A 14,874-nucleotide genomic window follows, 5' to 3' on the forward strand; every position below is an offset into this window, starting at 1 on the left:
TCAGATTCTGTATTAGAGGTTTGTACATGTGACAACCAATTCTGGGGTTATGTTGAGTTTATTTAAAGACTTCCGCTTATCTTTCTATCTTATTCTTGTTTTATAAATTCTGTATCGTCGGGTTTTTGGGTGTTAGGCTGACGTGTCCGGTGGGGTTTGGGCACGTGCCATCACATCTGGTTTTGGGGTGTGACAATGGATGAAAGCTAATTATGAAAAATCATGTCAATTATTTGTCGCTTTGAAGCGTAAATGAATTTCTAAAAAAAATCTATATATTATATAATTCATGTTTGTGGAGAGATGATGTGACACGTCTCATATGTCAAGTTTTATGTTTTTCCTAATATTTTTTTATTTTCCGTCATTTTTTTCACTTTATGTTATCTATAAAGAAAATTAAAAAAAAGTCTCTTTATTAACTTCCTTTTTCTTTTTTCTTTTTTCTTTTTTCTTTTTTGCCTAAAATTTAATTTGATAAATTAAAGATATATTTCACAATCAAAATAGATTTGATATTTTATCTCCTCCCTAACAAATTAAAAATATATCTCAAGATATCATGAAAATGATGTGGAAACGACAAGAAGACCAGACAAGAAATGGCCTCCATTTGGGACCTAATGGAATATGAGAGCTGGATAAAAAGGCGCTCATTTGGTCGGAAAACAAGTTATTATGAGATTAATTATTGTAGAATTATTATCACATTGGAATAAAATAACACTATAAATACGGAATAAGTAATTCTGCGAGTTTATTCCAATTAAATATGTGATAAATATATTCTAAAATTAATTATTCCTCAACTTTCCATAATTTCTAGCAATATTCAAAAATAAAAAATTCATAAACTTGCCCCCCTGGCAAGGATAACATCAGCATAAGGAGCACATGTGCCAAACAATTATTTTATTATATATATATTTCATGAAGATAATGCTAGGGTTTTGATAGGAAGGCCTATATATATACTACAAGCATAGGTGAATTTATAGCTAAAATATATATATATATATTTAAAAATTGAATTTTTTTTGATGATGCTATATTATAAGAAGGCGAAATAACTTATCTTAAATATACTAAGGGTTAGTTCTCATTTAGTAAATTTTTTAATGATACATCAATTTTTAAAAATTATAATTCGTCTCTATCAAGATGTTTTCAAAGAAATAATAATTAATATATACTCTTCAAGTTGATTTACTTTTGAAAAATAATGTACTAACAAATTTGAAAATGACTACTCATCGTACATTATTTTTTTCCCCAGACAAGTATTGTCGTTTTCTTTTGTTTATTAGTCGGTCGTGGTACGAAATATATTGATTCAATTAATTCAAATTTATCTGGTTTATATAATTTATTTAAAGGATATTATAGTTTCAAATTCGTGGGTTAGCGTGTATTTAAATTCTTTATATAATCTTGAGTAATTCTCATTTTTTAAGTAAATTTTTAGGGTTGAAATAGATTTAAGAACTATTTATTTAATATTGTATAGACTCGTCCCAGTTAATTATTTACTTAACGTTGAGAATGCACTTAAATTCTTTATATAATTATAAACGATCCTCACATCTTGAATAAATTAACTTATGAGGTTAAATAAGACTCAAAGTCCATTTCTTTAATAAGGGAGATAGAGATAAATCAAGCTAAAATTTTGAATTTATAAATTTTTAATTTTAAACAATGTCTGAATTCTGAATAAATCATTTCTAAAGCATATATTATATAATTCAGGTCTATGAAGAGATAATGTGACATATCTCGCCGGCCAAGTACTATGTTTTGCGTAATGTTTTTGTATTTTCCTCATTTGTTTCACTTTATGTTCTCTACAAAGAAAATTAAAAAGTGTCTTTGTTAATTTTTCTAAATTGGCCTCCCTGTATTGCTCTTTTTCTCCCCAGTAATAACTAGTTTTTACCTTTTCCTCATTAATTGTCCTTTTAACTTTCTTAGTTTTCGCTTAAAATTTACGCTAAAAAATTCAAAATCCTTTTCCAAGAATGTCTTCTTGTGATTTTTGAAACAATAAGAGGCCAAGAACTATGTTTTTCCTAATCTTATCAACTTTTAAGATAAAAAAATACCCTCCACATGAAAAATCTCAACTGATAACTTTTAAGATAAAAAAATACCTTTCACGTGAAGAATCTTTAACTTATAACTTTTAACCTATAAGTGATAAGTTGTAATTAAATTCATCCGAGTAGACTCTAAGTAATCAACTAATCATATGCATTCTATAACATTGTTAACATCCCATGTACCATTATATATTCACTGTCTAATGTTTTTTTTAAAATTTAAATTGAAGAAATTAAATTAAATTAAATTAATACCTGCCGTTGGGAGTTATTGTAGTAGCAATAAGCTCTATTACCATCATTCATGGGGAAAGATGTTGTCATTTTGGCTAATATTCTTCTTCTTCTTCTTCACTTTAGACGGATTCAGAATTTTAAATTAATTGGTACATTATAAATGAATTTTGTAAGATAATTACATAATTTGAATCGAAGATACTGAATTATGATAAATATGTTACTTCTACTCTTGTATAATTAATTTTATCACTATATATATTGTTTTGTTTCTTTAGCATCCTTATTTATCTATGTTATTATTTGACCATGTATTCCATTAAGTACTCAATGCACGAGCCCCAATAAGATCCTCTTTTACAGAGCCGACTTAAAGGGCAAACCATTAAAGCTAATTGTTTTAGGCCCGAAAGATCGAAGGATCCAATTTTTTTATATATTGTTTATATACAATATTATAAATTATTAATAAAAGATACAAAAATTTATGTTGTTTTTTGCAAAGGGATAAAGGTTATTCAGATAAACATCCTAATTTTATGATATAAATATGCAATAAATGAAAAATAAATAATTTGATGACGACTCTTATAATTGAAACAACAAAGTCTCTTGTATTATAGTTCATATGTATAACTAATCTTGTATTATAGTTCATATGTATAACTAATATGTGAATCAGACGAATCAACAAATCCGATTCATCAGTTTATTTCAAATGCCTTCCATAAGTAATCAACAAATTATATGTGCATTGCATCACATTTTATGACAGTACCATTATATAAAGTTTGTTAGACAAGGATAAGATGAAATTTTTACGCCAAGTGGCAAAATATTATTGGCTCTTTTTTAAAGAAAGTCAATAAAAATACCAAAATAAAGATAAAATTTAAATCCTAAATATACAACACTTTAATGGTTTTCATTTTTTCAAACTAAACCTACTAAAAATGAAGTGAAAATCAAAATGATAAAGATTAATCCCAAACATAAGTTTAATGCTAAAATAATATAGTAGGAAGGATAAAAAAAATTACGAGTCTTGTACATTAGATATGATACGTCACTCCATAGAATCGAGTTATATAATATATAGTACATTCCTCTATAGAAATTCATTTACGCTTTAAAGCGATAAATAATTGGCATGCTTTCTTGTATTTTATTTTCATCCATGCTGAAATCTCATCACTTTTAAGAATAGTCCTTGTAAAAGCTTCTTTTGCTAATTTACTCCCAAAATGATTGATGAAAAGTCCTTCTAAAACAGCCCTTAGGTTTATCATTAAAGTCTTTGCATCAGCCTCATCCACAAGCTTTGACGTGGGATGTGTTAACTCTATTCTCTCTATGCTAAAACAATCATTTTTCTCCACCACTTTAGTCATGTCTTCAATAGAGGGAAAATACACTGGCACATTGAATGAGTTAACTAAAGACTCATCTAACTTACCCTGTGGAAAAAAAAGAAGAAAGAAACCTCAATTATTGTAAATGTATGGCTATATCTAACTAGTTCTTCTGTTTCAATTTGTTTGTCTGGTTGTTATTTGATACGAAGTTTAAAAAAGTAAAGAAGACTTTGAATCTTATGGTCTTAAACTAAAAATACGCTGACTGTATCAAAAAGGAAAGTTGAAATTAAAAGGTTAACCAGACAAACAAATTGAAATGGATGAAGTACCAAGTAATTTCACTACCTACCTCGTTCACCAAAGCCATAAGACTAGAACCAAAAAATTTCAAGAGACATTCACTTAGTTGTGGTGAAATTAGAAGCATCATTCCACCAGGAACAATTTCCTCAGCTCTTGCATTGAAGAACATTTCCATGTCCTTTTCAAATTGAGCAACATAAGCATTCATTACTTCAATATTTGAAGCACCTATATAATGAATCAAACCCTTGTTCCATGATGGAGATTTCTCATCTAACAACTCTTTTGGAGTCTTAGATAACCAATGTATAGAAGTAGAACAATGAGCAAAATGTATTGATCGCGATGGAAATAATCTACCATGAAAAGATCCTGAAACTCCAAATGCATAGTAGGATCGATCAATAGGTAGTGATCGAAAGAGGGTGTTGAAATCATTGGTGACATGATCATTGAAGAATATTTGGAATTCAGGAATATTATTTTTGTATTTTTCCTTTAAAGCTTCTACAACATGTTGCATTGCACTAAAAGTGTTTGGTCCAATTGAACATCCCAACTCTGTAATACGAAATGTGTTTGAAGAAGATAACAGGATTTTGATGTCAAGCTTTCGAATAATTGCATCTCTCACCATCTCCTTTGCATTATCTAACACTTCTTTCTGCATTCAATAACATATAAAATTTACTTATTTTACTATTATAGGGGGTAAAGTTCGTACAGTAAATTTAATATGACATATATAATATACTGCATTTTATTGTCACTGTGGATAAATTTAGTTACTGTACAAACAATATATTGATGTATGGTGTGCATTTAGGATCAAGCGCTTACCATTATATCAAAAACTACAACTAGTAATAGAAAGGACACAATTTTTTTCTTAACTAAGTCCATCATGCATGCGTCATCCAATCCAGACCATGCCACCCCCTTGTGGACTGCCATAGGCAAAATGTTGCATTACCCATCACGGTGCTTGATGAATTCTTAATTTAGAGTTGGGAAAAGGCTCAAATATGCTATTGAACTTTGAGAAAAGATGCATTTATGTCATCCGTTAAAAAATTGACTTATCTATGTCATTGCCGTTTGAGAAAATGTTCATTCATGTCATTATATTTAAACTTTGGTTTTGCAAAACCATATTTTACCCCAACAAGACCCCAAACAACTTTTAACACCTTTCAAATTTCGTCCACATCATTAATTTTAATTTTTTTTATAGCAAAAACCAAAATTCTAATATCATTTATGGAGTTAAAAAAAACTCACCCATATTAAAAAAACAAAACTCACCCATATTAATAAAAATGAAAATTAGTCTTAAAATTTCACAAAATCTGCTTTGATTCGTGTTTTTGTTGTTATTTCTTAAAAAAAAATTGTTCTCTATTGTTTTCTTGAGTTTATGTTCAAAATTTCAAGTGATATTGCGGAGAGAATTTTATCATTAAAGGATGTGGAAGTTTTGAAATGTTGAAGAAATTTCAAGTGAGTCTTGTTGAGTTAGGTTGAATTCAAGTTTAAAAGATATTGAGTTTTGGTATCTTGCTCGAAGGGAAGCTACTCTTGAAATTTGAGGTGATTTCGTGAAGAATTGAAGAAGTTGGAAATTTGAGAGTTCTTGATGTTGTTCATGTGTTCATAAGGAAGAAGAAGCATAAAGAGTACATTTGATCCAAAACTTCAGTTGAAAAGTGTTAGAAGTTGTTTGCGGATTTTTGATAACACTCAACTACTTATCTTATAATTCAACGTGTAGGCAGCAGTTAGCAATATAAACCCAATGAGAGGTTGAGGTCGAATCCCACAAGGAACGGTAAATAAAAATTCAACTCACGAAGTGAACTCACGTACTAAACTTTTGTAAATTTGGTTAATCTATTTAACATAAACGTATGACAAAACGAACACCATTGATTAGCTTCATTTCTCTGTCAATGGAGTCGACCGAAGAGTAACTGAATTAAGGGAGAAAACTTGTGTTTGTATTGAATGTGAATTAAAGCTTTGAAAATTACAATGTGACTATATATTTACAATCACTGATCATCTAGGTATGGCAGAAATTAACTAACTAACAAACTTGATTCTAACTAACTCTACTGTACATAACCGACTCTACTGTTCACAACTAACTAATTATACTTTATATTCTCATCACCCCCCCTCAAGTTGGGGGTGATGTAATTACAGACAACTTGTGCAATAGGGCAGTATGTTTAACTCCAGTCAGAGCCTTGGTGAAGATGTTTGCCAACTGTGAATTAGTGGGAATATGATGGAGTGTGATTAGACCTTGTTACAGCTTGGTTTTAACAAAATGACAATCGATTTCTATGTGCTTTGTCCTTTCTTGAAAAACTGGATTCTTTGCAATGTGGACTGCTGCTTGACTGTCACAATGGACAGGGATAGGTAAGGAGCATTGTACAATCAACTCATCCAACAATCTTTCAAGCCACACTAGTTCTCCTACAACTTGTCTCACAGCTCTATATTCAGCTTTAGCAGATGACAAAGATACTGTTGCTTGCTTCTTAGACTTCCAGTTGATAGGACTATCACCCAGAAGCACTAGGTATCCACTAACAGACTTCCTGGAATCAGGGCAAGCAGCCCAATCAGAGTCACAATAAGCACTAATAGTGAGATCAGGCTTGTTTGAGATAAAAATCCCCAATGTTGGATCCTGTTTCAAATATCTGAGCACATGGTATGCTGGTTTCAAATGTGGTTCCCTAGGTGATTGCATAAATTGGCTCAAGTGTTGTACACTATAAGCTATGTCTATTGTTGTGTTGGTCAAAAAGTTTAGCTTACCAACCAACTTCCTATATTGAGTAGGATCAAATAAAAGTTTGCCATCTGTAGCTGTTAACTTCTCAGCGCAATCAAGTGGTGATGTAGTGGCCTTGTGACTTAACACATCAAAATCTTTCAGGAGATTAGAAGTGAATTTCCTTTGTGAAACTAGCACTCTATCATGTCTGTATAATATTTCCAGTCCCAGAAAGTAGTGTAGTTTACCCAAATCCTTTATCTTGAACTGATCATTTAAGAAGCTCTTTAAGGAGTTGATTTCAGCCACATCTGTTCCAGTTAGAATTATATCATCCACATATATAGCAACAAACACCAAGGAGCACCCCTTCCTTTTGTAGAACAGTGAGTAGTCATTGTCTGAGTGCTGATACCCTCTTGAACATAGACAGTTTGCCAACTTCTTATACCATTGCCTGCTGGCCTGTTTTAGTCCATACAAAGACTTCTTCAATTTGCACACCATGTTATCACAACCTACTACAAGACCTTATGGAGGTGTCATGTACACTTCCTCATGCAAATCACCATGTAAGAATGCATTATTGACATCTAGCTGATACAAGCTCCAATCTTTCTTAACAGCTAAAGAGATTAATGTTCTAACAGTAGTCATTTTAACTACAGGTGAGAAGGTTTCAGTGTAATCTACCCCAGCTTGTTGTGTATAACCTTTGACCACCAACCTAGCCTTGAACCTCTCCACACTTCCATCAGCTTTGTGCTTGATTTTGTACACCCACTTGCATCCAATAGCTTCCTTCCCATCAGGTAACATGACCATCTCTCAAGTGTCATTAGCATACAAAGCTTCAAACTCCTGTGTCATGGCTTGCTGCCAGGCAGGGTGCAATATTGCTTCCTCAAATGAAATAGGCTCACATTCATGTGAAATGGCTGTTGCTAACTGCTGACTATCAAAACAAAGACGGGTGAAACATACATGTTTATGGGGAGATATAAAGGAAGTGAGAGAGTGCAGCTTAGGTATGGTGTAGGTGTATTCTTTTAGGTAATTAGGTGTGTGTATGATTCTGGTTGTTCTTCTAGGTGCTGATATTGTAGGTACTGGTAAAGTATCATGGTGCATGGTGGCATTTGGATCAGGTAAGGTAGGTTGAGTTGTAGGTTCATGTAGGACAACATGTGGTACTTCATTCATGTTGGTATTACTGGTTACTTGATTATTAGTGACTTCATGTGGTGTGAAATTTTCCAGTTGATCATCATTAACAAAAGTATTCATTTTACCAGGCATACAAGGCATGCTAGTGGTATGAGTAAGCATTTGCAAAATGGAATTGAAACTAGAACCATCAGGGGCAATAACAAAAGGAAAAATATTTTCTTGAAAAATAACATCTCTTGATATATGAACTTTCTTGGTAGCTAAATTCAAAACTTTGTAACCTTTTGTATTGAAAGGGTAACCAACAAAAACATGAGGTGTGGTTCTAGGTTCAAATTTATCCTTGTGAGTTTTCAAGGTAGTGGGGAAACAAAGACAACCAAAACTCTTAAGGTGGGAATATGTAGGTTATTTATGGTACAACATTTCATATGGAGACTTATTCTGTAAGAGTTGAGTGGGCAGTCTATTAATCAGGTATGTGGCAGTCAATACACATTCCCCCCAGTACCTCATAGGCAACTTTGACTGAAACAAAAGTGGCCTTGCTGTTTTAAGTAGGTACTTATGTTTCCTTTCTACCACCCCATTTTGTTGAGGTGTATAAGGACAAGTTATTTGGTGTATGATACCTTTGTTTTGGAAGAAATTTGTGGCTTCAGCTGAAGTAAACTCTAACCCATTGTCAGATCTTATGGCTTTTAACTTGGTTTGGAATTGGTTTTCTATGAGAGATATGAAGGCTTTGATAGTTTGGAGAGCATTACTCTTACATCTCAGCAATTGTGTCCAAGTGGACATACTGTGGTCATCTACCATAGTGAGGTAATAATGATATCCATTATGAGTGGGAACATGATATGGTCCCCATAGGTCAACATGTAACAACTCAAACACTTTAGTGGTGGTGGTGATACTTTCTGGAAAAGGCATCATAGTTTGCCTAGCCATAGGGCATATGTTGCAAGTAAAAGGCTGTTTAGGAGAAAAATGAACAGGTATAGTTGAGATATTTTTCATTTTTACAAAAGGTACATGTCCTAATCTAGCATGCCACAAAAGTTCATCATCATGAGTGTGATTAGAGACATTTGCAAATGAAGGACAAGCATGAGTAAAACAAGAGGAAGGAAAAACAGTACAATCTGCCTTATTCATAAGAGAGTATTTTACAGAAGAACCAGTGGACACATTAGAATCTGAAACCCTGCTAGTATTGCCTAAACAAGAGACAAGATGACAATTAACATGAGGTGATTTACTCTCAGTAGATGGACAACAATTGTGGCATTTGTGACACAAGAAGTACAGGCCATTCTTGGCTTTACCAAGTTCCAGAGGGCTCTTCAGATAAGGGCCCTGCAGCAAACAAGAAGATTTGTCAAAACTGACTACACCATTGAATTGTAGTGCTAAACAATGAACAAAAATGAGATTAAACTTGAAGCTAGGTACAAATAACACTTTGCTTAGAGTCAAAGCTGGATTTAAACAAGCATCACCAATTTCAGTCACTTTAACCTTGTAACCGTTAGGGAGTGAAATTAGAAAGGGATATGGAAGTGAAATGATGTTTGTGAGGGTGGTCTTATCATAGGTCATGTGGTGTGATGCTCCTGAATCTATGATCCAAGAGCCAGCAGTCAGTTTAACACATTTACAAGAAAAATCACCTATATCAGTAATAGAGGAATAACATGCAAGTATACCTGCCAAGTTCACAGCTCCATTCAGCATGTTGTCTGAATTTGAGGCTCTATTTCCATCTTGTAAAGTTCCCAGGAGATTGAGTAGTTGTTCATATTGATCTTTGGACAAGTTCAATAGCATTTGTCTCCTTACTTCAGGCTCCTCTTCAGATTGAACTCCATTCATATCAGGGGCACACACATTTGCTGCAGCTTTTCCCTTTTTGAACCTTGGATTTGGATTGGATGGGTATCCATGAAGCTTGGAACATCTATCTTTTGTGTGTCCTGATTTCTTACAGTAGTCACAAAACAAAGAAGACTTGCCAGTGCTAGAATTGCCTCTAAACCCAATATTATTATTTGTATTCCCAGAACTGGTTCCACCTCCTCCAGATGAACTGTAGTTTGTCCTGAATCCCTTGTATCCTGCACTGCTGTTGGTCTGTCCATAGGCATTGGGAGAGGTAGAATCCAAAGCTGTATGATTATGAGGCTTCACCTCCCTTTTTTTTTCCTCTTGGGATAATATGGCAAAAGCTTGAGCCATGCTTGGAAGTGTGTTCATCATGAGAATGCTGCATCTGACAGTCGTATATATCTCATTCAATCCCATTAGAAAATGTATCAATCGTCTGTCTTGTTCAACCTTGTGTAATTTGCTTTTACCCCCACAAGTGCACACACAAGTACACTGAGAATTGACATCAATGGTACTCATTTCCTCCCACAGCTTCTTCATTCTTGTGTAATATTCAGTGATGTCTAAAGTGCCTTGGACCAGATCATTAATTTCCTTTTGCAATTGATACAATTTGCACCCATTGATTTGATCGTACCTTTCTTCCAACTCTGCCCAGAGTTCCTTGGCATTGTTCACGTACTGCAAATTATCACGCAATTCAGGGGACAAAGAATTTAAGATCCAAGATGTGACCATGTCGTCACATCTCTCCCACTGCATGAAACTAGGATCTGTAGAAGCAGGTCGCACAATAGCTCTGTTTATAAACCCTGTTTTGCTCTTGACCGAGAGAGCTCTGAGAACAGCCCTTCGCCAAGATCTATAACCAGTACCATCGAAAACTCCAGGTAAAAGAGTGGATCCTGCACTCTCTGAGGGATGTAGGTAAAAAGGACTAGCAGAGTCCAATCGAACTGTAGTCGAACTAGAAGCGAAATCAGTTTGAAGATCAACCATGGTGTTCGAGTATTTGTGAGGAAACTCAACACAAAAACAACCAGAACAACTAATCCCAAACACAAAATCAAAAAATTGACAGAAACAGAGAAATCACCACACAATTCCTTAATCAGGAAATCAAAATTGACAGAAAACAGAAAATTCACAACACAAACCCCCAAACATCTAATCGAAAAACAACACAGATGAGTTTCTGCAAATGTAGAGAAATGAAGCTTACGAAACGATTTTGAAAAGAAGAACTTCAATCAACAGGGCTCTGATACCATGACAAAACGAACACCATTGATTAGCTTCATTTCTCTGTCAATGGAGTCGGCTGGAGAGTAACTGAATTAAGGGAGAATACTTGTGTTTGTATTGAATGTGAATTAAAGCTTTGAGAATTACAATGTGACTATATATATACAATCACTGATCATCTAGGTATGGCAGAAATTAACTAACTAACAAACTTGATTCTAACTAACTCTACTGTACATAACCGAATCTACTGTTCACAACTAACTAATTATACTTTATATTCTCATCAACGTAAATTTGAGAGATTTAGAATATCAATAATAAGTTGTTAACACAAGCGAAGATCAAGGAGATTCAACAAGTAAGAAGGAAATCTTAGGAGTGTGCGTAATTGAACATCAATTTTAATTCGTATTGTGGGTAATTGCATTGCTAAAAACAGTTGGTTATTAACGGATAGGCTAAATTAACATGCACCATTGAGGCAAGTAAAAAAATGATTTTACAAAATCGGAGTTAAAAAATAATCATATGGATGAACTTTTTCTCATACGACGATGACATAGATGAGCTTTACTCAAAACAGTTGGTATATATAAGTTGAAGACAAGAAATCAATACCTGCAATTGGGAGTTTTTGGAGTAGCTGTAAGGATCATCACCAGCATTCATGGGAAAAGATGTTGTCATTTTGGTTCAATGTGTTCTCTTCACTCATAATGTGTTCTTATATATATGGATTTTTCACTCTTTAACTCCACCCTTTCTGGATTTAGTGGTGGGGTTACTTCACCCTTAACCAGAAGTCTCGGGTTCGAGTCCTGAATATGAAAAAAGTCATGTTGGGAGCATCACCCTCAAATGGGCCCTGCACTGTGTGATACTAAAATTTAGTCGGGGCTCTAATGTGGGCTCCAGGAACCGAGTGAAAAAAAAGAAAAACTTATTCTAGATCTTAGATACCAAAACAATAACAATTAAAATATATTATTGCGGTATAATATGAGACACAAATGGTATATATCATTTACCAATAGAATATCATAGATTCATGCTTATTTTGATAGTTTAATATTTATATTATTTTTAACAAGTTTACTTATGAAAAAAATATTGTTTTTACTTGACAATTATTGTGATTTATAATACTTTTACATTGTTTTTAAATATCTAAATTTTATTTCAAAACTTAAAATTCAAATTCACAATCAATGTTTAGAAATTTGGATCTTGTATTTCAATTAAGCTACATAAATTGGAACAGAGGAAGTATATGCATATTGTATACGTACTATTTTGTATCTAGTATATAGATACCAATTAAGTATATATATTATTAACGTATACTACTATTATAAATTGTTTATGATAAATAATCTGAATATAATTATACAATATATGAAAATATATAACTTGATGACACGACTTGAATAATTGAGACAACAAAATCTCGTGGGATCTTTTCGTATTGATTATTATTTCTTATAAATAATAATTAAAGAGCAAATTAAGCATTTTTCATTTTAAAATAGACTTGAATTATTCAAATGTATGAATTTATCTGATGTCTATTTAGTGGTATAAAATTGAGATTATTATATTGCGAAAACAATTTGTTGGTTGAAGTCATGAAAACGAAAAATACTTCCAATATAAAATCAGAAGTAATCAACTTTTAAGATAAAAAATACATTACATATAAAAAATCCTAACTTACGACTTTTAATCTTGTCATAAATTTATTTATAACTATTATTCACTTATAAACAACTTGCATCATAATTCATATAACTAATTAACATGTGAACCAAATGAACCAACGAAATCCAAGTCATCAACTTGTTTAATATATATTCATGATATAAACGAAAGTTCATATAACCAGAGGCGAACTCATGATTCGAAGACTTTGGGTGCATCGATATTACCTTAACTTAATTATGAGCTCTAAGATAAACTTAAAATAAAAATAGTGAAATAAACACTCCAGCTTGATTTGAACCCAAGTCTCGGAAGTGGATCATCTAGCTTGTATGTCACGACCCGAGCCTACACCCTGGACGTGGCCGACACTCGAAGACCATTGCTGGTCCTCAAGCGAACCCTCATCCTGGCTGACTACAAGCTGAAGACTAACTCAAACATGCAAAAGCTTAAAAATTGAATAAAATTCATGAAACTTAAACACATAAGCTTTAACTCAAAAGAAAACTGAATAAAAATAAATTATTCAACTCGCCATAAAATAGGCAACTTAAGTCTTTAAAACATTTAATAAAATACATGAAAAATACAGACTTATCAACTATACTGACTATCTATGAAGCCTCTAACTGATAAAGATGGAAGTCGGGACAAGACCCACGACATCCTGACTAAACTGAAAAGTAAATGAAATTGTAACATCCGGCAATGTGAAATAATTGAAGAGGCTTAGAATTGGAAATTTTCATTTTTGGAAAGGATTTGAAAATCTGGAAAATTTTGGCTAAGTATCGAAAAGGTGAGTTTTTGGCCAACTTTGATCAGTCGTAACTTCTAGCTCATGATGATTTAGAAGTATTTCCAGTTATGGTTGCATAGCCCTCGGAACGATCTTTCTAACGCCACCGAGTTTGCTCAATTCCGAGTCCGTATGAGCGAGTTATGGCCATTGAAAGTTGGGCAGTTGGCAAGGAATCCGTCCGGGAATCATTAAGGGCATTTTGGTCTTTTCCCTAGCCTTTTATTTTGGTTATATAAATGTGTTAGGCTGATCATGTTGATCAGTTTTACCATTTTAAAAGGAGTGAGAGTGAGGGTTTCGAGAGAAGAAGAAGAGAAGAAGAAGAGAAGAAGAGAAGAAGAGGAGATCAAGCAAGGAGATCATCGTGGATTTTCGTCGGGGGTGATCCCTATCAAGGTATGTGAGCTTTTAGTGGTGGGTGATCCTTTCCCCCACACACCTAACCCCTTTTATTCATTAAGAAAGGATTGGCTTTGTTGTTAAAGTTGTGAGTTGTTGTGGTTGAAGTTGTTAAAGTTGTTAGTTGTGGTTGTTGTTGAAATTATTGTTGGTATTGTTGTTGATTGAAATGTTGAGATTCTTGATGAATTGGGACTTGTTTCCGATTGGGGTTTTGAGTTGAAATCTATTGAATGTTGAGGGATTTCATGTTTCTAAGTGATTGGGGCTGGAACCCTTGAAGTTAGAAAGTTTAGAGTTGGTAACGTGAAGGAGAAAGTCGGGCAGCTTGCGAGGAGCACGTCCGCGTCGCGGACTTGTTCCCTCTGTGAACAAAATCTTCTCCGCGTCGCGGACAGGACGCGGACTCCACTGTTTTCAGAATTTATGTTCGAAGATTTTCTGTAGTTTGGCTGTCCCAAATCATTCCTAAATCATTCCTAAACACCATGAGGTCCTTCCAAATACCAATCAAGTCCTTGAATCCATAATTCAAGAAAGTTAGGATCAAGTCAAGTGAAGTTAGAAGTCAAGTGGAGTTAGAGCCAAGCTTAGAAGTTAAGCAAGTCAAAGCAAGTCTTTAAAGCTTTTTCAAGAGTCGTTATTGAACATCTTAACGTCGTTTCAAGTCTCAAGTTGAGTTAAGAGTATCAAGTCTCAAGTTGAGTTAAGAGTTTCAAGTCAAGTCAAAAGTAAAGAATTTAAATAAAGTAAGGAGTAAAGAGTCGAGTCCATTTCTCCAAAGTTATTAGGGAACTATGTACTTCCCAAAGAAGTTCTAAATGTTTTTACATTTAAGTAAGAAAGGAGCCATGTTTTCCAAAAAGAGCCTTTGGG

At 33.5% G+C, this 14,874-nt stretch overlaps 1 protein-coding gene across 1 annotated transcript; it reads right to left on the reverse strand.

Annotated features, from left to right (window-relative positions):
- Positions 1 to 3,454: 3,454 nt before the first annotated feature.
- LOC125813162 (loganic acid O-methyltransferase-like) lies at positions 3,455 to 11,783 on the reverse strand. Its single transcript, XM_049492650.1, has 3 exons — positions 11,715 to 11,783; positions 4,044 to 4,661; positions 3,455 to 3,793 (listed from the first exon to the last, which is right to left on the reverse strand). The coding sequence occupies exons 1-3, from the start codon at positions 11,781 to 11,783 to the stop codon at positions 3,455 to 3,457; spliced, it is 1,026 nt and encodes a 341-aa protein (XP_049348607.1).
- Positions 11,784 to 14,874: the final 3,091 nt, after the last annotated feature.

Source organism: Solanum verrucosum, unplaced genomic scaffold (assembly GCF_900185275.1).
Source record: "Solanum verrucosum unplaced genomic scaffold, falcon-dt-bn FXZP01000236.1, whole genome shotgun sequence".
Classification (NCBI taxonomy): Eukaryota; Viridiplantae; Streptophyta; class Magnoliopsida; order Solanales; family Solanaceae; genus Solanum; species Solanum verrucosum.